This window comes from Liolophura sinensis, chromosome 1 (genome assembly GCF_032854445.1).
Source record: "Liolophura sinensis isolate JHLJ2023 chromosome 1, CUHK_Ljap_v2, whole genome shotgun sequence".
NCBI classification, from domain to species: domain Eukaryota; kingdom Metazoa; phylum Mollusca; class Polyplacophora; order Chitonida; family Chitonidae; genus Liolophura; species Liolophura sinensis.
In genome coordinates, this window is record NC_088295.1 from 40,567,990 (window position 1) to 40,592,240 (window position 24,251).

The window sequence follows — 24,251 nt, forward strand, 5'->3', positions numbered from 1 at the left end:
ATTATATCTTTAAGGGTTTTGTGGTTTGTTCCTCTGGGTTACTTAGTTTGGTGGCCATACTGGATTTGGAGCATACCATCATCTTCTCAAGAACCACTGAACGAATTCTTATGAAATTTGATACGCACGTAGACTGAGGAATACTAGTTATACATACAGTTCGAAACAGATAATAAAAGCCGTTAAAAACTTTAGAAGCTCGCCATTGGTCGAGGTAACATGTATATGACGTCATGAAAAGTTTTGAATTTGATATAATAACTTTGATGTATTTCGCGACAGCGATTCCGAAAGTGCTTTTTCTTTCGCCTTTCTTTGTCGCTGTTTGAGACAAAGTCAAATCCTAATTTTAGGGCTATGATGTCACCTAATTTCAATAGTTTATAAATCGGAAACTATGAAAGCTAGAAATTTGTACTTTGTGGCCCAAAGTAGCCTATATACTTCCCGCGTAACCGAAACCAAATTTTTTGGCTACTATAGTAAAATGGTTTTCTTGCCAGAAGTCTTTAAATAACATCACCCTCTTTCAGTGACAGAAATGTAAGCCCATTTATTTAACATAGACTTAGACTTACATGTAGAAGGTAACTAGATAATTATGTAACACACCGAAAAAAATATACTAGGTCAACGATGCATTCTACGGGCAATCATTTCGTTGAATTCGTTTTTTGATTATACAAGTTTCTCTGATGCTTCCTTATGTAACGAATGAAAGTTATACAACTACTACAATACCGATTTAATTAATGTCTTTATGCTGCGACTCGACGCCGGAATCTCACGAGGAAGAAGGGTAAATGTCATTGTGACCAGCGGGGTGTTACAGTATAAATGTCATTGTGACATTTACACAAGCAAGCACATCCAAAATAAAAATAAAAAAATTAAAAAAAACAGCAGAAATGTATTTAGTAGTCTCCCTTTTCCATATTATATGGTAATTCCGCTTACATGGAAGCGGAGCACGGGGAAGAAGGGTGATGTGTTCCCCTCGACCAGTAAATATGGTCACCTGTATACACATGAAATGATACACAAAGTAGATACAGGCTGATGGCCAATTACTCTCAGATTTGCTAAGCTGTAATGCCGGAAAAATGTAAAATCTGCGGTATCTATGTATCCCCCCCCCCCAAATAAATGAGCGCATTTAGTAATACTTCAACTATCCTTTTACGACAGATCGAATATGTATATGCATGGATAAAGTATTCCACGTAAAATATGAAAACCTATTTTGTTTGTGAAGATGAATAATACAGATTTTTTTCCAGAAACAGCTGTTCAAAGTTAGCCAACAAGTGCACATCAAAATCGTCGTCATGCTATCAATTTAAACAATCCGGTGCGAGATATTTCTATTACACGAGAAGGCACACCTTTCCACGGACGTCACTCGAACCCTGTTTAGCATTTTAAACATATGTGCGTGATCTCTGAAACATGGCGCATCCCATGGCCATGTACAAGAATTCCAGATTAAAAGTTGATTTATAGAGTAACCAAGCACGTCGGAAAAGAATGTGTGGCCTTTTAGGTCCGTTCCAAAAGAACTATAAGACTATAGCTTTCTTGGTCTTCTTTTCAGTAAGATAGCATCTTCCCAACACCCTCACAATGCCTCCACTGCAGCAGCATATCGAATGCCCTGGCTCAGCTACGGGGAGGTGCGCCGACAGCGTATTAATAAATGTTTGTCTTTCTATATTCATTACTAAAAGTAATACAAAAGACCAGGGAAAACGTCATGTTCGACATAAATGAAATAAGAAAGTCCTTCAGAACAAAAGTTAATAAATTAATACAACATATTCCAATACATAAACAACATGTTGGTACATGAGGAATTATCCAAGACTCGAATAATGAATTTACCAACGAGCATTCCAATATATTCGGTTCAGCACCACTCACGGACTTTTATTGGAGAGTTCTTTTCATGTTAGACCATTCATATAGCAATGGTCTCGTCAAAGAAAAGAATATTCGATAAGCGTACAAATACAAATTTATATGCATTCATCAAAGTTGATCAATCCATGGTCTAATAAGATCACATCAAGTCGGTGAAGGAGGACTGTGAAAAGCACACAATACAGGAAGTCCTATTTATGAGACATTTTCTCTACCGTTGACACCACTATGTTGATACCGTTACCTCTGTCTGGAGGAGATGACATCAACTTACAATTGGCTCTTAAAGAGAGAACAACACTGACAAGGTATCGCGTGTATAACAAGGGGAGGGGCACAGAATCGGGATACCATGAAGACACTGTTTAACGACCGCTTTACTGCTTTTACACCCAATCCTGTTGACAACCAGGTTTACAAAGTTAAGTCTTAAGACACGGCGACTTGTCGTTTTCGATTTCAAATTGCACTCAGTCATATTGTAGTTGAGGATAGTTTCTTGATTCTTCTAGCCTCATTTCCCACATGTAGAGACTGCCATTGCAACAGTAAAGCCCGAATTTGGTGTTGCCTTGCAACAGTGGCACAAACAGATACACTCTAACAAATCCATAACAATTTTTCCTTAATTATTGTATCGCAGTGATTCAGAGACACCCAAATCACGTCAATAAACATATATAATTTCATATTACACATTTATGCTTACGACAATATCGTGACATCGGTGCAGCTTACATAATGAAATCTACATAAAGAAAAGTTAAATTGATGTAGATTTAATTTAAATAAGGGTCGGGGGATGTTAAAATCAATACTGTCTTCGTTCACATGGTCTGAGTTTTAATTTCAGAATCACATAAAACAAACCTCTTAATAATGAAAATAAACATAATGGAATGGTAAAATTTATACACATATGGATTAAGGGGCACCAAACTAATTCATGCATGTGTCCTGTGATCGGAATGAATTAAATATTTTCCATGAGCAATATGATGAAATAAAGCAGGAAAACATTAAGTTCAGATCCTCATAAAATCAGCATTCATCGTAACGGACATACCGATTATGTAGTATTTGGTTATGTGTTGCATTATTCATGAATTATTCGAAGATTTGACATAGATATTCACGTATCAAAGTCTATATACATCGGTGTCTCTACTTACGTATTACATAAGTTATGGGTAAGAATACATGTGTATCTATACATTGGACAGGTTTTACAAACTTGAACTACATGTAAGCCGACATAAAATCAGCTCATTGATGATATTACCTACTGTGCACGTGTCAATGTACATATGCTGGGTAAAAATGTATACCGGGAAGAGAATGATGGATTCATGTATATATGATATTTTGATGCTCTCTGCACATACGTGTAGCTGCTCTATTACTATTACACACATCTTACTTTGTATGTACACTTATATGCACAGTAAAAAACATTCAGGCCAAATTTAATTCACACTAGAAACAGTTTAAGTACAAAATGATTTCAGATCTTAGCACTGGGTTATACGCAGCTGTGATTGAAACCGAACAAGTCTGCACCAAAGATATGAAAACATTTTGACATTTTCAATTTGAAAGTGGTCGAGTTTAGTCCTTTCAGGACCGTTCTCAACCTCAAAAATACTCAGCACGCATAGTCCATGAAGCTGTACAGGGCACGAGGGAAACACAACTAATATTCATAAACATCTCGCTGAGACAAAATGACGCATCTGAATAAATTACCTCTCGACATCTGAACCAACTGCAGTGCTTCACAATAATAAAAAACACAATCTAACAAAAATTGAGTGACTCTTTCTTTCCACCGCGAGTTGAGATGAAAAATTCAAGTGTACAACCAACTCCAGAGGGGATTAATTTACCTTGCATTAAATTCAATAAAGCTTTTTCAGTTGATTTTAGTTGGAGGCATGTGGTTACACGATTTCTATAATGGGTCAACACCGCACGAGTACATACTAAGGTTTTTTGTGCAAAAAAAAAAAACATTAGCGCTTAGTGCTTTAATTTAATATTCATTTAATCTGTGAAATATAAACCTATCTAATCTTATTCGCTCTTGTTAATGAATAAGCTTAGGTGCAAACTTATCAACCAAACGCGTTCACTGATTATGTTTACGCTTTTACCTGTTGACCAAATTCACATGCTGACCATGTAGCTGTAAAAGAAACTTAAACACTTCATCCCAAACTTTCCCAAGACACTTTACAAATAAACCAACCATGTAAGTAGTCAATTCAAATGTACTTCTGAAAAACTAAATGTAACTTAAATCTTACCAGCTTACCTAAAATCCATATTTAACAATTAAGCATATTAACTATGCACAAATTCCATAAATCAATAGAACATAACATAAAAAAGGTTACACTGAACAACCATGAACAAGAGAAATACACTGGTATCCTCAACAATCACGAAGACAGAATCATTCAAGTGGAGCTACCAAATATCTTTGGCACTTTATAACAGTACAGTATTACAGTACAAATGAATATTTCGAGATGGTAATTCAAAATTGGTAGTAATGAACTGACTGCATGGTAATGGAGCTTAACGTAGTGCTACCCCAGTGGGTTGGTAGCTGATGATTTAGTGCCTTAACCATGGTCCCACTGTGATGTGTCCTGGTTTCTTCACATGGAAATAAGGATGGTTTTTCTTCACTTCCTGTGCCTAATCTACTCTGGTGCCAGAGCAGTCACTGGATCTGTTGCCTTTATTGTGGCAGTGTTTTCAATAAAATAGCACTCCCTGTGCTAGACGCCAGCATAACTTCAATGGTCTATTCATTTCGGTGATGGCAAAATCAGAGAACAGTTACATATATCTATAAACTCATGCAATTTCCATTAAAACATAAAATCAGCAATGGGGTAAAAATGGATGATCAGTTGACCACTTTACAGAGTACATGCAAGTCTAGAGGAATTCATTTGAGCATCTAGTCAGACAAGCAGTTATGGCCTGGGCCACCTTTGTTGTCCTGGCATTCTAGGAAATCTAGGTCCTCCCATTCTAGGGCCACCAAATCGTGGTGGAAAGTTTCTAGGACCACCACCACCACGCCCCTCAAATCCTCTGGGGCCTCTGGGAGGCTGATTCCAGCCCCCTCTAGGTCCTCCAAAGGAAGGTGGATTACGTGGTCCAAAGTTTCTAGGCCCACCTCCACGAGGTGGTCCAAATCGCGGTGAATTTCCAGGTCCTCTGCCGGCAAACCTCGGACCTCCTCTGGACATTCCGAACCCCCTTCCTGAGCCCCTCATGCGCCCTGGGCCTGGAACTGGGCCGCCATGGTCTCCTGGAGTGCCATTACCAAACTCTTCCTCAGCGTTGTAATCAGACTCGTTTAAGTCCTGTCCCGGCCTCCTGCCAGGCCTTGGATGAGAGCCTTGGCTGCGAGAGGCGTCATTGTCTCTGTTTCTAGAGTCTTGGCTCTCACTTTCAGAAAACCGACTGAACTTGTTATGCAAGTTCAGCTGCAGGTCCATTTGCAAGAGAGGTTGTGGTTTTGGGGGCCACAAACCACCCTGGTTAGAGGATCCCCAATGTGTCTCCTTATCCTGGGACATTCCAAAGTCCTCTTCATTTGAAGGCATGTGCGCAGGCAGATCTCTCTGTGATGTGCTACTGGGATCAGCAGACTGAAAGTCGGGCAGCTGCGAGTCCGGATTAGGCTCCGGGGAGTCAGAGGGTGTGTCCCACTTGCTCTTTCTCTGCCGTGTCCTGCCTGTGGTCTGTGAGGAGCCGCTATTGTCCGCACTGAAATGACGTCTATTGCTAGCCTGAAAAGATTGAGGTGCAGAGTTCTGGAGTGCAGCAGAACTTGACAATGAGAAACCTTGGGAACTGTCAGGGGAACTTCCAAACTCTGAGTAGCTTCTTGGAGGTTTAGTGTCCACTGAGCCAGGCTGATTAAACCTGTCTTGTGATCCGTCCCTGAATCCAGGCAGGAGAGGGGGAACTTTAGGCTCAGGTGGAGCACCAGAATTGTTGTAATTGTCATTCCATGGTTTCCTGTCCTCAAGTTTGCTTGTATTAAAGCTATTGCCTCTGGAGTAATCCCGATCATCTTTCCTGCTGTCACCAAACCTTGGAGGGACATTATCACGATAGCCTTGGTTCTTTTCCTTTCTCCATGAATCCCCGAAGGAGGAATCCTGTGGGAAATCGTCTTGCTGTCCAAAAGCACTCCTGCCGCCATCAAATCCTGTTGGTTGTCTTTTGAACGAATCCTCATGATCACGAGAGCCAAAAGGCTTGCTGTTTTCAGTTTTTATGGCAGGAGACTGATAGCTTCTTCTCTGATCACTGGAGGAGCCTTGTTGAAATCTTGACTGACCAAGGCTCTGGTTACCAAACTGATCGCTTTGTCGTTGGTTGCCATACAGATCACTTTGCCTCTGAGATCCAAACTGATCATTTTGTCTATGGCTGCCAAACTGTTCACTTTGTCGCTGGTTCCCAAATTGATTACTCTGATGCTGGTTGGTAAAGGGATCACTTGGCGGTTGGTTTGTGAACTGATCACTTTGCTGTGTATTTGGGAAGTCAGAACTCTGCCGTTGACCAGGAAAAGGATCACTTGGGCGGCGTGTTGCAAACTGATCCCAGTATTTGGGCTCCTCTCTCATCTTCATGCTCTGCCAGCTGCCTGGTAGTCCGGACGTATCTACATCATCCTCAGCATACTCTTGCTTAATAAAGTCGAGTGCACTTGCGCCACCCTGATCCGATCTTGACCGTTTCCTGTTGTCTTGGCCATGATCATTGAGCTCTCGTTTCCTGCCATGTTTTTCAGCCACTTGGAGCCAGTCATTGCCCATGGCAGGTGGAGGGGGAGGTTGACTATAGCCTGCCCCAGGCTGCCAGTTCTGAAACTGTTGAACCTGGGTGGCAGGACTTACCACTCTCCCATACTGCTGGCCTGAGGGAGGTTCTGGGGGCTGGAACGGCTGGGGAAAAGCAAGAACGAAAGTCATTACATGTTAAAGATGCATGTAATGTCTTCTGTACAATGTTGGCAAAAGCCATCCAAACAAAAGCCATTAAAATAATATACAAAATGATTTTTCTCGCACTGTTCCACTCTCAGAGACTTTAGTGTGTTACATCTATATAGTTTCTGACTGGTGCTTAAGGGTGTTATCATTTTATGAACATCAACAAGGGTATATGCATCAGACCAAATTGTGAGCAGGAAACTTTGCTTACACAAAGGTGAAAGACATGACAGAAGGAACACATGTACATCTACATGTGCACCATGGTGATGTAAAGTACTAGCTACAATGGTAGTTACACGCACATAAATGTCACAGATAACATCAATATCCAAAGGGAGATAATTCCGCAAACTGAACAGCATACCGAGAAAGTGTGTGTGATACTATAAACAGTCCAATTATAACAGTATATCTGGGTTCAATTAAGCCATCAGCAGGAAATCAATACTTGCTGGTTCCCACAATTGTGCTTATCAATGTCTACTGGTAAAAATCTACCAGTGCAAAATGTTGTAGATGAGCCTTTCAGGCTTTTTGTCTGTTATGAGGTTAAGCCTTTCCATATTTAATAGTGGGGATGAGGACGACGGAGCCTCAACAAATCCACCTGGTCTTTTTGAATGCACGATTTGCACTACACTGAAATTAACAACAAGAAAAGCAATTACTGATCTCAAACCAAAAGTTAGTACAGCAGGTATGATGATGGTGACAGAGGAAAAACAATATGGAATGTCCTTTATTATGTGCATGTGATAAACATGCAAATAACAAAATCAGCTTTCATACATACAGCTTTGAACAGAATTTCTGAGAGATCTAACTATCAGTCCTGTTCAGGCATTACCCACTGTAGTCAACATACTCACTTGATTTCCAGAGAATCTATCAAAGGTCCGACTTCTGCTGGACAGTTTCTCTCTTGCCTCTTGATTATACCTGAAATATGAAAGTGGCTTTGCACATAACTGGGAAAAATTATTTGCTACTTTAAGTCAATATTGGCTGAGACATCTACGCAGATGACTGAGGTGAAGGAGAAGAGATGAACACTTGATTCACTCACTTTCATTATTACCCTCATTCCTCAACCCTTTTGCTTTTGAATGATCACCTTTCAGTACAATTCATGGACATTTTTTATTTGATTTTGGAGACAAAACTTCATTGGGGCGTTTCAGGGCTTCACTAACAGCATAATTTTATCAGTCGACACAGAATAATGCCTTCAGAATATGCTTGAATAAACAATGTGCAAACATGCAAAAAGGTTGAATAAAATACGGCAATGCAAAACTCATCCTTTGGGAAAAAACAATTTTTAATAATACACTAGTTTTTAGGGGCAATATGAAAAGTAAGAACAAGAAATATGAACTTCACACAATAGTGTACATGTTAAAGGAATGGGGAGCTTGCTGTTGCAAAGATTACAAGGCCTTGCTTTTAAGGCCCTTGTCTGTCAATAATTCAGACACATGGCGAGCGTGTTCAACACAGGCCTTGATCAAGTATTTATTTATTTGATTGGTGTTTTACGCCATACTCAAGAATATTTCACTTATACGACAGTGGCCAGTATTATGGTGGGAGGAAACCTGGCAGAGACAAACGATGGTCAAGTAAAATACTTGTATATAGGTTTAGCCATTGTCACTATTCATTGGGGCTTGGGGACAGTAAGCTTTTGATGATACTAACTGACTTGTGTGGCCATTTGCACAGTTTCACATTTGCTGGTAACCACTGTTTTTTCTACCAACTGACCATGGTGTGGACATCTGTATGCAACATGTGGGAAAGCTTATCTGTAACTTGCCCAAATTCGTGTTTCACCTCGAACACTCTGGTTTCGCCCATAAAACAGACCTCTTAGGGATAAGTGAAATATTCTTCAGTAAGGAGGTAAACAACAATAATAATAATACTACCTCTGAAGTACTGTGCCAAATATTGATCACATAATGTCACAAATTCTTCACGTTACTGCTGTAAAGGTTGAAGCACTCACTGGATAACTAAACCTGCTGCCACCTCTCTAGGTAACTCCACAAAGTTGATCTCATCAAACAGACTGCTGTTGGAATCAGGCAACTGAAAGTTTTTCTTCATCTCCAACACAGCCTCTTCTGGAACAAACTTACCTAAAAGAGAAAATATTCACATGTCTAACATCTCATGTTTACACAAGAGCTTTGATCCGGGTCAGCAGGTCAATGCATAAGCCAATTAATCAAGTAGCTATCCTAGTGGCTATCTGCATACTTCTCACACTGGTATTCCATATGTTCCCTGGTAAATTTCAAACTGGCAGCTTTCTGTCTGCATTTTGCTACTGCGTTTCAGTGTAAATTATTCCAATGGGATCTTCATGTTTTATTACCTCTGCCTCTACTACTCTTGTCAGTCTTTCTGCAACTATAGGGAACTGGAATCACTGATCTGGATAAAATTTTGATGAACACCAACCCAATATATTTTGGTGGTGATGTGGATCCAGGGATGTTTGAAACAATCCTTCACCATTGAAAGATAAATGTGTGACAACAAATGCATACTTTTCTTTTCACCTAGTAATAGCGTTTACAAGAGTATTGTCCCTTGCTGTAACTCATCAAGTGCTGCTGTACATTTACATATGCATGTGACAGAGGTCTGTGTTTTTGATGGAACTCATCATGTGCTGCTGTACATTTACCTGTGACAGATGTCTGTGCTCTCGGTGTACCGTCTAGTTATGCAATGGAATTGTATGTGTCTAGTGTAGATTGTTAAGTAACAAAGTGCTGCAAATAAGTTTAACTTCATGGATGTATAAAATAAACTATAAAATAACAAGCCATTATTATTGCTATACATAACACGGAACACAGGATGATATGCTTTTACACAGCTTGGAACCAGAGGTGTAGGATGTAAGTGTTACGTGATCATGCCCACTGGGTCCACATTTATCCTAATCATCAAGCCGGTATTTTACTCAACTAGTATCAAATTTAGCAATGGACCTACAAACAACTGTAACAACAAAACCATTAGATTCAAACCCCTGAGGTACATCGATGTATACAAAAAGTTCCTGTGATCACAAACGGCTTACTGAATGCTTACCATCTTCCTCTGTTCTTTTCACAGACCGGCGTATCAACTCTTTGTCATCTGGCACAAGAATAGCTGCCTTACGATAAAAGCCCTGGAAGTAGCCCATCTTCCTTCTCTGGGCTGAGGGGTACACATTAGTCTGATCCAGAATATAGTTTCTGTTTCGTTTGCTCGCTGTGTGAAAAAACAAGAACTGTATGATGATATCTGTATAGATCATGGGTGATTTACAATGTTTAACCCTGGAATATGTGGTAGGGTTGTCATGTGAATGAAATGAAGCCAGTAAGTCCAGGGAGCTTTCATGTTGTTCATTTACTTTTTTTGGAAAATACATTTGAAATTATTTGAAACCATACATGTATAATTTTTACACCTATGGTGTCCTTAATACAGTGGCTGTCAATCTCTATATCCAGCACTGCTTTCTCAAAGCTAATAGATATAAAATTAGGATATTAAAAAAACAGGATATTCAGTTTAAATAAACTGTGCACAGTTCTGAAGCACAGGAGATGTCACAAAGAACTAAACCACTCAATTAAATATGCTCTATGCAGTGCTGTGTCAAACAAAATACTGTTTTTGAAGTCAAATGTACACAGGTGAATTATTCTTCGCTGATGATTTTTTTCTAATGCACAAAATTTTGGGATAATTTAAATTGCATGATTTGGAAGTTACTTTATAGACATATGGTAAAATGATGTGCATGTAGCTTTAGTACATTAAGCGTAGGGGAGACAACTCTTTACCTATTTGGAACAGCGTATTGAGACATTTGGTTGCCTTGTCAATGAGGACATCCCAGCGGCCATGGTAGTTGCGCCTTCGAGGCAAGCCCATCACTCTCATCTTATCGATCAAGGTGTCTGTCCCTATAATGTTGTATCTTTTATCTGGACACATCTTCTGCATTCTAGTAGCCCATGTTGTCTTACCCGCCCCAGGTAACCCTACTATCATAATCATCTGCAACACAAACGAATGATCATCCACAGTGGAAAGGAATGGTCTGAATTTTTATTAAGATTTTCATTACTGTTTAACATTTTGTTTAAAACACTTTCACTTGTACGACAGCAGTCAGTTTTACAGGTGGAGGAAACTAAGGTGCCTGGAGAAGACAGTCAGGTTTGGGGAAGTCACTGATGAATTTTTCCCAAAAGTGACAGATTTTGAACTGCAGAGCGACCTCAAGGCATCAGCAATACTGGTGGAAGGGAAGTTATCTGTAACAAATTAAAAATTACCACCCAAACAGCCTTATTGTGCAACAACTACACAAAGTAAAGTTACTTAAAAATACTAGTAGTCGGGCTGCACTAGCCACCACTCAAATTGTCCCTGGTAGGCTAACCTGTTTCAATGGCTCAGCTCCCCCCACCACCCACCCACCCTTTTTTTGGTCACGTTTCACAACATGCATCTCTTGGAACAACCCTCATTTTCATGTCCCTCTCTGGGCCATCTCACAAGCAACACATAATCACATTTATGACTTCATTATGCATTCACTTTATTTTGATTTCCTTGATAGCTTGTTTCCAGTTATACTGCGTAGCACATCCTGTCTCACTATACTTACATACTTGGACTCTTACCTCACAGTCTGATTTCCTGGCAGGAGGTTGCATCCCATGGACTTTGTAAGATATGGGTAACTGGTCTATGTATGCATATCCCTGGGGTGGGGGATACCACGGGGCCATTTGACCAAAGTTTAATTTAAACCTACACAATAGAGAGAGTATCAGCTAGTACATAAACAGATAGTGAAATGGTAAAACCACTTGCATTCTACAGATTACAACAACACATCATTATTTACATGTTACATGCAAAATAATTGCTAAAATGTATTCATTGATATGAATACAATAACCGTAATCAAGCTCATTTCAATACATACAGTACAGCTCTGGCTAAAAGTTAATTGTTTACCACTCATATGGCACTCCAAAATACTGAATAACACTCAACGGACGCGTGACAAACCCTCTACTGAGCTGTGTCAGAGACCTGCTGAGGCAAATCGGATTATTGTCGAAGGTGTGAACATATTTCCGTCTACTGACTAATCCTAGTTAGTTTGCAAGCTAAGGTGTTGTCCCCGTGTATTTAGCTGTGTGAACATATACTAGCTGTAAAAAGCGGAAAGTTTATCTGGCAATATGTAAGCTACATCAGCAAAACAAAATAAATTCATCAACTTGTTTAAGGGATTTAATTAAGGCAGTTAATACGCAATATAAGTCATCTAATGGTATCGACAGTTACATACTAATTTTGATATACATTTATGTTATACTATATAGAACCTGACAGCAAATATTTTATAGCAAACGTGACAAATTCTCTCATATACTTTACAAACCAACGCGATTTTATAGTGAATAAAGCACATGCAATACGCCTTCCACCTAGGACAGACAGCAGACAACAGCCTATTGTGGCCATGCCTTTGCGTGATCCTTCACACTCATGTCTAGCGATTTGTCATGTTTGTAGAAACTTTACATCTAAATAACACCATATATTTATATTACCGTAAACATCGTGTAAACCTCACATCAAATGAACTGAAAAAAAAAAAACCTAAAACACATATGTTCAGGACAGAATCGGGCATCACCGAGTTGCAGACTTTTCACAGTAGGCCACTTCCGGTTGACGGACATGTAAGCCTGTCACAGCTATCGGTGTTTTCAACCAGTAACCCAAAATGGCTTTTATTTCACTGGTGTGTTAAAGAAGTTTTCAAGATTAGTCTACATAAATGACTGTCTGCAGACGTAATCGCTAAAATGCCACCCAGGAAGCAATAGGCCCTACAGAAGACGTATTTACACAAAAACAGTGAATCCCAGCAGTTTTGAGAGATTATTCATTTCTATTGTTTAAGATTTTCAAAACCATACAATGTGCATCAGTTAATAAAGTTTGACACCTGTGAGTAATATTTATTTACTCCAAAACAATATGCCTACTGTTCTTCTATCTTGGCAAAATGTCACAGCTGGACACTAAGACTGCATGAGTTCTCTGCGTGAAACATCGGAGTATATTAATTAAGCCTACAATAATCTGCTTTGCTGGTGCTGCTAACACCCATGATATTTTATACACAAATATAGTATACACCAAAACATTACTGTCTAAACTGAAAAAATAAAAACTCGTCAACATATGTAATTGATAAGCTATTCATCTACATTTCGCTTGAACCTTCATTCAAGTTCACAAATAAAATTTGATATCAGATTTAATCCAGCTATTGGTTCAAATAATGTATTGTTAAGCATAAATTAAAAGAGTGGAATTATTTCCATGGAGACATTTTGTAGTGAAAGAGAGTCAGTAAAGAAAATATTACAATGTGCCCAATAAGCCAATTTAAAATTCAAATAAAATGTATTGGTGCAAATGGGAAATTATTTCTTTTTTTCTGTGAGAAAAGCTTTTCTCATGAGTTTGCCATGTGGGTGCTTTGCCTACAAGGTTTGGTTCAAACTCTCCACAAAGTTATATAATACAGACAAAATCAAACTCATTCTTCATCGTGTTTTCATTTTTCACCACTTTTGTACATGAAATCTGTATTGAAATACAGAATAAATACAAAATAAATTTTGTTATTGCACGTCAGCGTCAAAGTGTCAATTTTATCGGCTAAATTACTGAGTAACAGTAGCCCTGATAATTTTTCACTGGCAAATGACTCCCACAACAAGGAAAACCTTCTACAGAAGAAACCAAAGATATTTGTCCACTTTCATGGCAGATTCCATATAACAGATCGGAAGTTAGAGACCACATGGTCTCCTTAGTAACAAACGGCATTGTTAAAGACAACGGTCCTCCCAACGTTATCACATAGGAAAATGCCTATTTTTGAATCGTTGTCAGTGAACTTGTATCCGTTGGATTTGTAGAATTGTCACCTTTCCAGACAGTCTGAGTATTTCAGCAGAGCCTTTGTGATGTTATTTTGTACAACTAGGCCTTACTGGTCACTAACGAAGTGGCAAAAAGTGACCTTTTCCCCAATGCTTTCTAACTAAAAAATCATTCTGACTAAGAACTAAATTTTCCATCGTCAAGTTTCCAGAGCCAGCGTGTAGGCATAAAAATGCTCAGCCACGTGTGTGTGATTAGTCACAGTGAACAGATCACTGACTTTGCAGGTGACTGTCTGTTCCAGAGCTCTCTACAGGTGCTCTACAAACTCTTTCAAAGACCTCTAGGATAGTGCTAATCTCCTGCCTGGTTTTGATTTTTTACCCTGAGCTGTACTGTATAAACAAGACAAAAACTACAAGCTTAACATAACTGGCAGATTTATAAATCAACACTTTCTTCTAAAGACAAAGTGGAGAATGGAAGCCACAAATTCAGAGTAAATTCAGATTTTTTTCTTAAAGTGAAGAAAACACAAAAATAGTTGGATTGATTTTTTTAGAATTTTTTCAACCCTGATGTTGAATCTTTACAATTTACAGTGGCCTTTTCTGACCATATTGAGATCATTGACATCACATCAGGTTTTTGCGACTTTACACATGCACACACTGCAAGGTTTCATTAGTCTAAGTGCATACACATACAGATCTATGAATACATTTGCTGGATGGACCTCTACCCTATTTCAAGGAAAAAATCCTGATGTGACGTCACTGATGCCCTGTGGGTCACTACAGACCAAAAACCCAATTTATTTGGCTTGAAACATTTTAAGAAGATAAATCAAACTATTTTCCTGGACAGTGTTTAATGATCTTTTGTATGATATTTAGTTAATGTTAGTGTTTTCTTTGCCTTTAACACACTTTGATATGGTTTTAGCAGACCATCAGACTCACCCACAGTTCTTGGAGAGGACATGAGGGAACAGAGCCATCTCAGGCTGACCCACAGGCATGTTATGGAGAGGGACAGCCACACCCAGCCACACTCCGTTCTTACAGTATGATATCGTTGGGGGGTGACTCTCTAGATCGAGCAAAGCTCCAATAACATCTCCTGCCATAAACTTCTCCACCGTAGTTAGAGAATTTACTGTTAACTGAGAATTTGCCTGTTCCTCCGTACCCATAGGACCATGGCTCTTCACCTTGAAAATATGATGAATAAAATACAGGACACCCAAATTACAGAAGACACAGCCAGTTCAAACAACTAAAGAATACATTAATACAACCATTCTATATTCATGTCCCTTTGTAACACTTGGCTACTATCTATTTTCATCAAATTCATTTAAGCAAAGCATGCACAAAATGACCCATTCCCGGTCGAAAGTTGCTGAAAAAAATTCCATGAGATTATTGGTTGTTAATGTTGTTTTCTTCATCACACACAGGTTTTGTTATTCAAGGAAAGTTGATACAAGTTGACAATTTGTTACTAAAGGGTTCAGTGAGTAACACTAAGTAGATCTGATAGAATTTCAGCGCAGTCAGTGCTCATTTCCCCACACCATGTACTTCAGTGGGTTTGTTTCCTTGTCAAGGTTTAACATCGGTTCACTATCTCAATTTATACTTTTTAATTTATAATTTTTACCACATATAGGGGACCAATTTTGAGTGTCTTAAAATCTCTGACATAATCTGATTTGGAACTGAGCTCACAAACTTCTCTTCGGTAGAGTTACAGTGAGGGGTTGAAAACTTAGTGATGTTTCTCGATAAATCGCTTCTAGAGTAATGATTTTAAAGACTTGTGACTTCCCTTAAACATTGACAACGATGTGCTTAATTAGTAACCTACATAACAAGCAGATAGGATGATCCATAGTACATCCAGTAGAGAACTTCAGACACCCTTGTATGATCCGACTCAAAAGGCGAAAAAAAAAAAAGAAAAAAAACTCATCAGATCTTAACTAAGCATGACTATGTACATTACTATATAAAGACTGTATGTTACCTAGCTGCATTGAGGCTGAGTCTATAGACCATCCCACTCGGACTACATGAGGATCCGTCTCCTGATGATCAGAGCCAAAGTCCACTGCCAGGTACTCAGAGATGTGGACCTCATAATACGCCTGAAAATACACAGCAAACAGAGATCTTAGTCTAGCTGAGGATACTCCCTTATTCTCTATGCCTCAGGTGACGCCAATTTTATTTTGTGTCTTATGGGCGAGTCAACACTAAACAATCAAAAAATAAAACAAAAATGAAAATCCACACTATTATTTTGTCCGATCTTGAAGCTTTCATGATTTTTTCGTTTCAAGACTTTCAGACCATGTAAATATGTCTCAAGAGGGAAAAACAGACTTTTTCAAGTTTTATTTGTGCCCTCTTCAGACAACGAAAAATTATTCTGCCCATAAAACAACAATCTAAATTGGTATGGCTTATAGAAGCATGTGTTTTACCCTTTGCCACCAGGTCAAACCAGTTTTCTGTCAGAATGCAACATATTCTAACAATCTACATCACTGTTATTTTCTTTCAATTTGTGGCTTTCCCAACTTCACTGTGACACAGCTGTGTTGCACCATGCACCAAACTCGGACGTTTTGGGATACAGGGTTAAAACTGCGTGTACAAAAGGCCAATAGACTTGTATGGTGCTTTATACAAGGACAGTGCTTATGAATTTGAGCTTGCTTGCACAAAATCTTCCTAATATAACATAGATGTAACAATTATGACAGTAAGCACTGGAGGCATAATCGCATGACATTACCACAGCAGTCATGTGCTCCTAAAGATGGGCTCACACACAACGATTTTTTGCTTTTGATTGTGCGTCAAGCTAGTTGTATGCGATTGTATCATTGCATATGAGCGAAAAAATCAAATGCAATGAGCTTCCGACTGAGTTGGATGAATTAGGACGTTTTCTAATTCTAGTTAAAAAACAAAACGTCTTTAACAAATCAAAATGTTTATGTTGACGTCTGCCTAGCTGACTGACATTTAACATGGCAGACGCTGTGGTTAACTTCATAAGCGAATACGAAACAAAACCCAGGAATTTGTGCGACATACATTCCAGAGCCTACATGGACAAGAATTTTACAATAGCGTCATCGCTCCTGTCAGTATCACTTGATGCCATTTTGTCTATGTTCTGCAGATACGCAAGACAACCATAGAAACGATTTGAATAATCGAAAGTAATAGCATTGTGCCTGCGAGAAAAAAATCGAAAGGTAATTGGATTGTTTCCAACAAACTAAATCGGACCAAAAACCAGACGTAAAAATCAAAAGAGAAGTATACAATTTCCCAGAAAGTAGTCAGCTGATAATGATACAGATATCTAAAATGTGGTGAATGCCATAGCACACATACACAGACGAAGGTAGTACAGATTCGAAGGGTGAGGGAGTGCTTGGGGTTTAACGTCGTACTTAACAATTTTTCAGTCACGACGAAGGAATTCTTAGAGAGCATGTAATGTGCCTCCTCTTTGCAAGATGGATTTCCATCACTCTTTAATCTAGTGCTGCTTCAACTGAGACGACTTACTCAAGGCAAGTAAGCCCCCTCACAAGAGCCATTATACTAATACGGGTCAACCAGTTCTATCGCCTTTATGCTGAACGCCAAGCGAGGAAGTTCCAACTTCCTCTTTTGAGGTCTTAGGTGTGACCCGATCCAGGATTGACCCTGGGCCTATCGCCTCCCAAAGCAGACGGTCTACCAACTGTGCTATCAGAAAAAATACACCTCATGTGTGTCCTCAGGTTTAAACTGTACCAATGGCCACACAACCGTCGTTCACCAATTAATGTCAGAAAAGCCCCACAAATAGTGACAGCAAGCAAAAAATTCCCAGTCCATGTGTGTCATATCTACAGAAAGGCAAGAACCTCTAACAACTCCCTACTGATACTATAGAAACCCAGACATTTTGATATGTTCAACAGAATATAATGTATTCCCTTCACTACTCAAAACCAAGCAACAAACAACGTGTCCAAATTGCAGAAAAACGATCACATACCTTTCCTTTAGTGACTCCGTAAGTAGATCTAGCCCCAGCCCAGCAAAAGCAGAAGCCAGGAGGTTTTGTCATGGCTTTACCCCCATATCTGTATAGAGAATCAAAATTAACACAAAATGTATCTTTGACCTTTACAAATCAAAAAACAGAACATGAATAAATGTGACACTCTGAGAAGCAATCCCACTCAAACTTCCACCTCCTTTCATTTTTTTTTTTACTCTTTTCCAACAGCTTCCTGTGAAGAATATACACATGTAATACATATTATTTGGCAATAACAACTGAAACCTCCCTCCAAATACAAATAAGTAAATTTGGTTATCATAAATACTTTGGTATCAGATACTGTAGGGGTTTATAGAAGTCATCTGGATGAACCGAATATTGGCATGTCGATTGAATGAAAAATGCATATATTTGTTTATATTTATTCAATATAGGTTGTTTTTTGAAAGAAATATTCAAAAGTTTTAAACAAACTTAATTTGAACATCTACAAAGTTCCATGAAGCAACCTGTTATCTCCCTTGTACAGAAATCTTTATGACCAGCTGCATCGATCAGATTTAGGAAGGCAAGCTTTGAAAGTGGAAGGACGTATGAAATCAACTATGACACACAGTAAGCGTCTTTGGTCTTTGCCAACCTCACGAATAAATTTCCCTTCCAATCTGGCTTCACATCGTTTGTTTTTTGACTTTACATTAGAATATCTCGACTGACTGTGAGCGCATGCGATATAGCTCGCTCCCTATTCCCAACATTAGGTGGTGCTGATAGCTTCTGCCCTTTCAAGGCAGCAAGCAGTTTGCAATTTCGTCTCACAGTTTCCTTTTCAAGACTCGTTTGGTAAGTGGCTTACGGCAGCAAAATTAAAACTTTCTTGGCCAGATCTGAACGTTTACTAGCCACATCTATTCGCTATAAAACTATATCATTTTTGTTCAAAGACAGAACATAGGGATGTTGTGGAACACGGGACCGTCAATGATACATAAAATGTAGTTTGAAAAGTAATGTCACGACGAATTGCATATGATTTGAATTTTAGTCAGTCTAGATTGATGCACTTGGTGGTAAGCTTTCTGGGCAGGTCTTCACACTTCACTGGACGCAGTTTGTGCCAGGCAGCCTTGGATACATTTAACAATAACTGCTGTCTGCACCTATCATCAGTCTGCAATCTTATACAGGAGGTCAGCTTTGACTGAGTTCATACAGGAAGTGATAATTACTTTCATCAATGAACAGAACTGATCAAAAATATTCAATTTTGGGACCTCAAATGGTTGGTCGTAACAAAATAAAAACTCTATTTTAAGTGAAAGAAAACCTCAATTTTCCCCCTGTCTGTACATGGAAAAATGAATTCTATGAATCCCTGTACTGAACAAAAAAAAAAACAAAACATGAAAATACAAGAGCAATTTTAACAAACGGAACACAGATGTAGATAATGATATATTTTCATTCTCCATATGCAAGAAACAAATTTTATCACCTTCACAACTTTCAAAACACATCCTCATTGTATTTATTACATTTTCATTTTCTTTCTGAATTAATGTTATCATTTACTGTAGGTCAGTGTTTCACCACACAATCCTTTGAACCTGAAGTGATTCTATGTAATGTGATCACTTACCCATCTTGATCAATGGTAAGGTTGAGATCCGAATTGAAGTGATCCAGCTGGGCCATGCCCCCATCCTGGGGAGCCTCCTCGACAGCTTTACCCACGCCCACTCCGACACTGAAAAACAGAGCGCCGATCAGTTGGGAAAATGCTATGATATGTTCATTTTTTTTTTCCAAAGACAGAGCTTGTTTTGCACAAGTTAGCGTTACTGTATATCCAAAGTGTCTGTAAGTGTAAATGATCAAAGCCCCAAAGGTTTTCACACGATTAAATGGTGCTCTTGATTAGCACATATATACATAAAAGTGGTAAATCTAGTGTTGTACCTTTTCTACATGTACCTTCACATTTGAAGAGAAAACCATCAAAACCTCCACTGCAAACCTTGAGAAAAAAGGAGATCAAAGGAAACCAGCCACGTCTGCCAAACTTTTAAGTACAAGTGATGTATGTCAAAACGTACACAACATCATAATGTTTGAAAACTCCTTGGCAATGTGCAGTACTGATAATGGGATTCCAACAAAGGTTTAAAGAGAAACTTTCTGTGAATGACATTCTGCTGCAGCTTCAACAGTAAGTAAACCAAATACATCATTTATGAAAGACAATACTGCAGTACACAATATGCCTTACTTCACATAATTGGAGGCCCTAATTCATAGCAGCGACACTTGTGAGAGAGAAATCTGCCAGTACCACATTAAACAATCAATAAACTTGATGGTATACCTGCTAAGACTGTTTCTTTGGCTCTCATCTCTATAGCCTGCTGTGTTTGCGTACTGAGCATTGGCTTGACCCACTGTAAGTCCAGGGCTGGGGGATGCACCAGAGGGTGGGGCAGGGGGTAGACCAGCAAGCAGACCCTGTGACTGGAGTGAAGACTGTAGGGCAGCCTGGGTCATCTGCGGAGCCTGGCCCAAGATTCCTAGGGACATGAGAGGCGCTGGGGAGGGGTGTTGCATGGATTGACTGCTGACCATGCTCACAGAACCACCCTGAACCCCAGGCTGGGATGTACCCAGGGCAATCAGTCCAGGTGGCAGGGCGTGAGTTGTTGGTGACTGGGTAGGCTGCGATGGGGGAGGGGCAGGCGGGGGACCTATCGGTGCACCAGGAAAAAAGTGAGCTTGCCCTGGGGGAGGGGGTGGTGGGTGAGCCATGCCTGGGTGTATGGGGACTGCCACCCTGACTAAAGGGACAGCCACTGGTCTAAACATTGGCACAAATCCTGGTTGAAGATTCATCCTGTCTTTTCACTCAGGAAATGTGGAACTGAAACAGAATCATACAATGTATATGACAAATCCTATAATATTGCCACATCTTGGCAATGATACAAAAACAATGAAGTTAATGCGTTTATATGCCATTTTACTCTACACAGAAACATATTTAATAGCAACAGCAATACAACATATTTAATATTGGCCACGGATAGTGTTTTCAGGCAATCACAGGCTTCAATTCCAAACGGATTTTCAGAGGCCTTTTGAATAAAGACCTGTATTCTTTATGTGCAAAATGAACATCAGGTGCTAAGCCGCTCGCTGTCGACAGCAGTTATGTAATCACATGACCTTCTGAAAACATGTAACTGTTTTCTGGTCATAAAATCATCCTGAAAACTATGGAACTTTCTGTGTTGTTTGTGGACACAATAATAATCTTCATCTTCCCACCAAAAAGGACATAAAAAGAACTTGTTTTTTTATGTCAGGTAACTTGGATACCACCAATGTGAACCTCTTTGAAACCAGTTTGATTGAGCTGGTGTTCAGAAATATGCAGCAAATTTTTGGAGAGATAGGGATGGACTCAGTGTTATGATGAACTTCAGTATTTTGAAATAAATCATGACCAGACGGACTGACCATTCCTGATTTTTTGGAGGATATATCTGCTGTATTATTTTTATTTTTACAAGAATATTGTCTAGCATTTAGCACATGTGGCTTTGTGTCCCCTGTTAAGTTATTTGGAGTGCTCAACCAACTATTCCTTAGTTTGTGAATAATTAAATCAAGGGAGTTGGCTTCAGCTGCATGAATACTGAACAAACCTACTGAGGTGCAGCGCTTGGCTAAAACTTAAGGTACTATTAAGTGAATGAAATAACAGAATATGGGAGGTAAGGTGTCGTAGGGGAAAATACTAAAGTGAGCAAGCCAAGTTGCACACCGGCAAATTATAGTTCGTAATCGCATTGTCTCCAAATGACAGTTTGACATTCCCATATCTTATGTATCTAAACGAATCGGTGATGTATTCTTTCTTAAACACAACAGACACCCATTAAGTTTTGACAATCGCAGTGCTGGTGTGATACAAATGAAGTACCCCATTCCCTATGTTGAACTGATGAGACAGCATGGACATGTCGCGCAAGGCGTAGTTTTCCCATTCGGACAGCCATGTTTCAAACACTTCCAAGTCAACGATCAAAATGCCACAGTGCTCAAAGTAAAATAAATCGAACAGTATACTAATTTGAGAAGCAAACTACCTGGATTTCGTCTCAGTGCACACAGGTTATATCGGCATTCGTGTGCAAAACAATCTCAAAACGGCCAATTGCTAGACATACATCTTTGCTGGCAAATGGCGTCCATGGCAATATGTCACTCCATGACTGAAGAGCGTCCAACATAATTCCTTTCACAGTTACCTCCCTTCCTTAACTGGTATGTTACATTAGGCCCTATCACAAACATGTAACTCTAACACATGTGTCGATGAGATAAATTTGTTAAATATTTTATTTGTTAAAACAAATAAATAAGGAAACATAAAGCAATGAAACACCTAACAGAAATAAACCTATGCAAAATAGATCACTGAAAAATCAATCAATCAAAGGCACATCTTAATTACAGAAACATGCAGTGAAATCTAAAAGTAGAGATCAAAAAATAATCAGTCATGACAGAGATTTGTAAAAGCGGTATGCCCCTTACACAGTTTTTAAAATAGGCCCAGACGAGTACACAACGGCATCACATGCATTGGTGCAACAAAAGTTGTAACTGCAGCTTGAAGGCGTAGACGTACATTATGCCGGTGATATATATATGTAGGGCCTATATATTGAAGCATGTTCAAGTAGGCCTACAACATTGTTAGTAAAAAACAACTGTATATGTGATGTCTCTATCAGACACACGAGATGCTGGCCCAACCACACCCTCTCTATCTCGTCAGTGAATATTAAATTTATGTAGGCCCATTCGCCCCACTTCCCGTAGCCGGCCTACAGCCGAAGTTAATTGTCTGCATGGCGCATGGCACTTATTAATCAGTGCTGGAACGACAGTTTACAGGTGGTCTTCAGTAAACTTCTATCACTTGGAGATAACTTTTTGTCTCCAAAAAAATGTAACATTAATCAGTCATCTCAGATGACTCTACGTACATTCGACATTGATAAGGTCATAGAAAATCTGACAGGAAAATTAATAGTGCCATCAGAGACATGGGGTTTGTTATTTTTCATAATCATGAAAACACGTCATTATGTTGTAGCGCCAAGCATCACTGTACATGCGCAATAGCTGCTCCTTTACCTCAAAGAAGCAATACTAACGTGCGTTAAATCCAGGTCAACTCTAAAATCCGATCTTAATCCAATAGAATGCGTTTTAGACGTCATTTAGGCGCATAATAGGTCATACGTCAGCCGTGGGACTACACCGACCACACTGGCATTGTTCTTTGTCATGGATACTATAGATGTATAGTGTCATTTGACAGTATTATCATTGTTATGGATTACACTTTCTAAATCAGATAGATCAGAGTCTAGTGCTGATTGGCTGAGACCATTGGTTTCGAAACAACTACCTCAGAGTCAGGCACCAATTTGCCAGCAATACATGTCAACCGTCTAGACCTTTCGACCGACAGGCCATCCACAGAAAAATAGAAGGTAGTTGACCGTTAGACTTTACAACGAGCATGCATCCATTGCCACAGTAATGATCAGAAATAACACAGAGCCCTTATGTGCATATATCAGACAGATATAAATGCCATTTAGAAAGTGGATTAACAACAATTTTATCGGTTGACATGTATTACTAGCGATTTGGCGCCTGACTCTGAGGTCGCAGGTTCGAAACCCGCAGTGGTTTCAGCCAATATTCAGCACTAGAACCTGTGTTGTATTCAGAAAGTGTAATCCCTAATAATCATAATACTGTTACTTAATCCTTTTCTAAATGACATCTATGCCTGATTGGTATTGCCATTTGTTGAGAACTGTATGTAGAATAATGGCTGTGTAACTCCACTGTGCACCTAATAGTATCTCTGTTTTTCTCCTCCAAATAATTCCGTGAATTTTGGTTTTGTGTTCCCCTTTGTTATTTTAATATTGAGTAAAGCTGAATTTATCCATGTATTGCATTACACTGACGTTTTAATACATACATTCCGTAGGGTTAATAACAAAATATTGATATCATGGCCGGGTATGCTGGAATGCTTTTTTTCCAGTCAGAAGTGAGTTATACTGTAACCCGAAAACACAGCTACCCCCCCCCCCCCCCCCCCGCGCTTGGTACTGGACTGATTCATAAAAT

General features: G+C 39.2%; 1 protein-coding gene across 1 annotated transcript; it reads right to left on the bottom strand.

Annotated features, from left to right (window-relative positions):
• Nucleotides 1-1,898: 1,898 nt before the first annotated feature.
• Nucleotides 1,899-22,277, bottom strand: LOC135479153 (uncharacterized). The gene is given in 13 exon segments (XM_064758919.1): nt 1,899-6,902; nt 7,823-7,892; nt 8,965-9,097; nt 10,065-10,229; nt 10,811-11,027; nt 11,660-11,789; nt 14,918-15,093; nt 15,095-15,168; nt 15,987-16,107; nt 18,027-18,114; nt 19,675-19,782; nt 20,401-20,946; nt 22,178-22,277. Coding segments are annotated over 12 exon segments (3,795 nt in total). The 5' UTR covers nt 20,919-20,946; nt 22,178-22,277; the 3' UTR covers nt 1,899-4,907.
• Nucleotides 22,278-24,251: the final 1,974 nt, after the last annotated feature.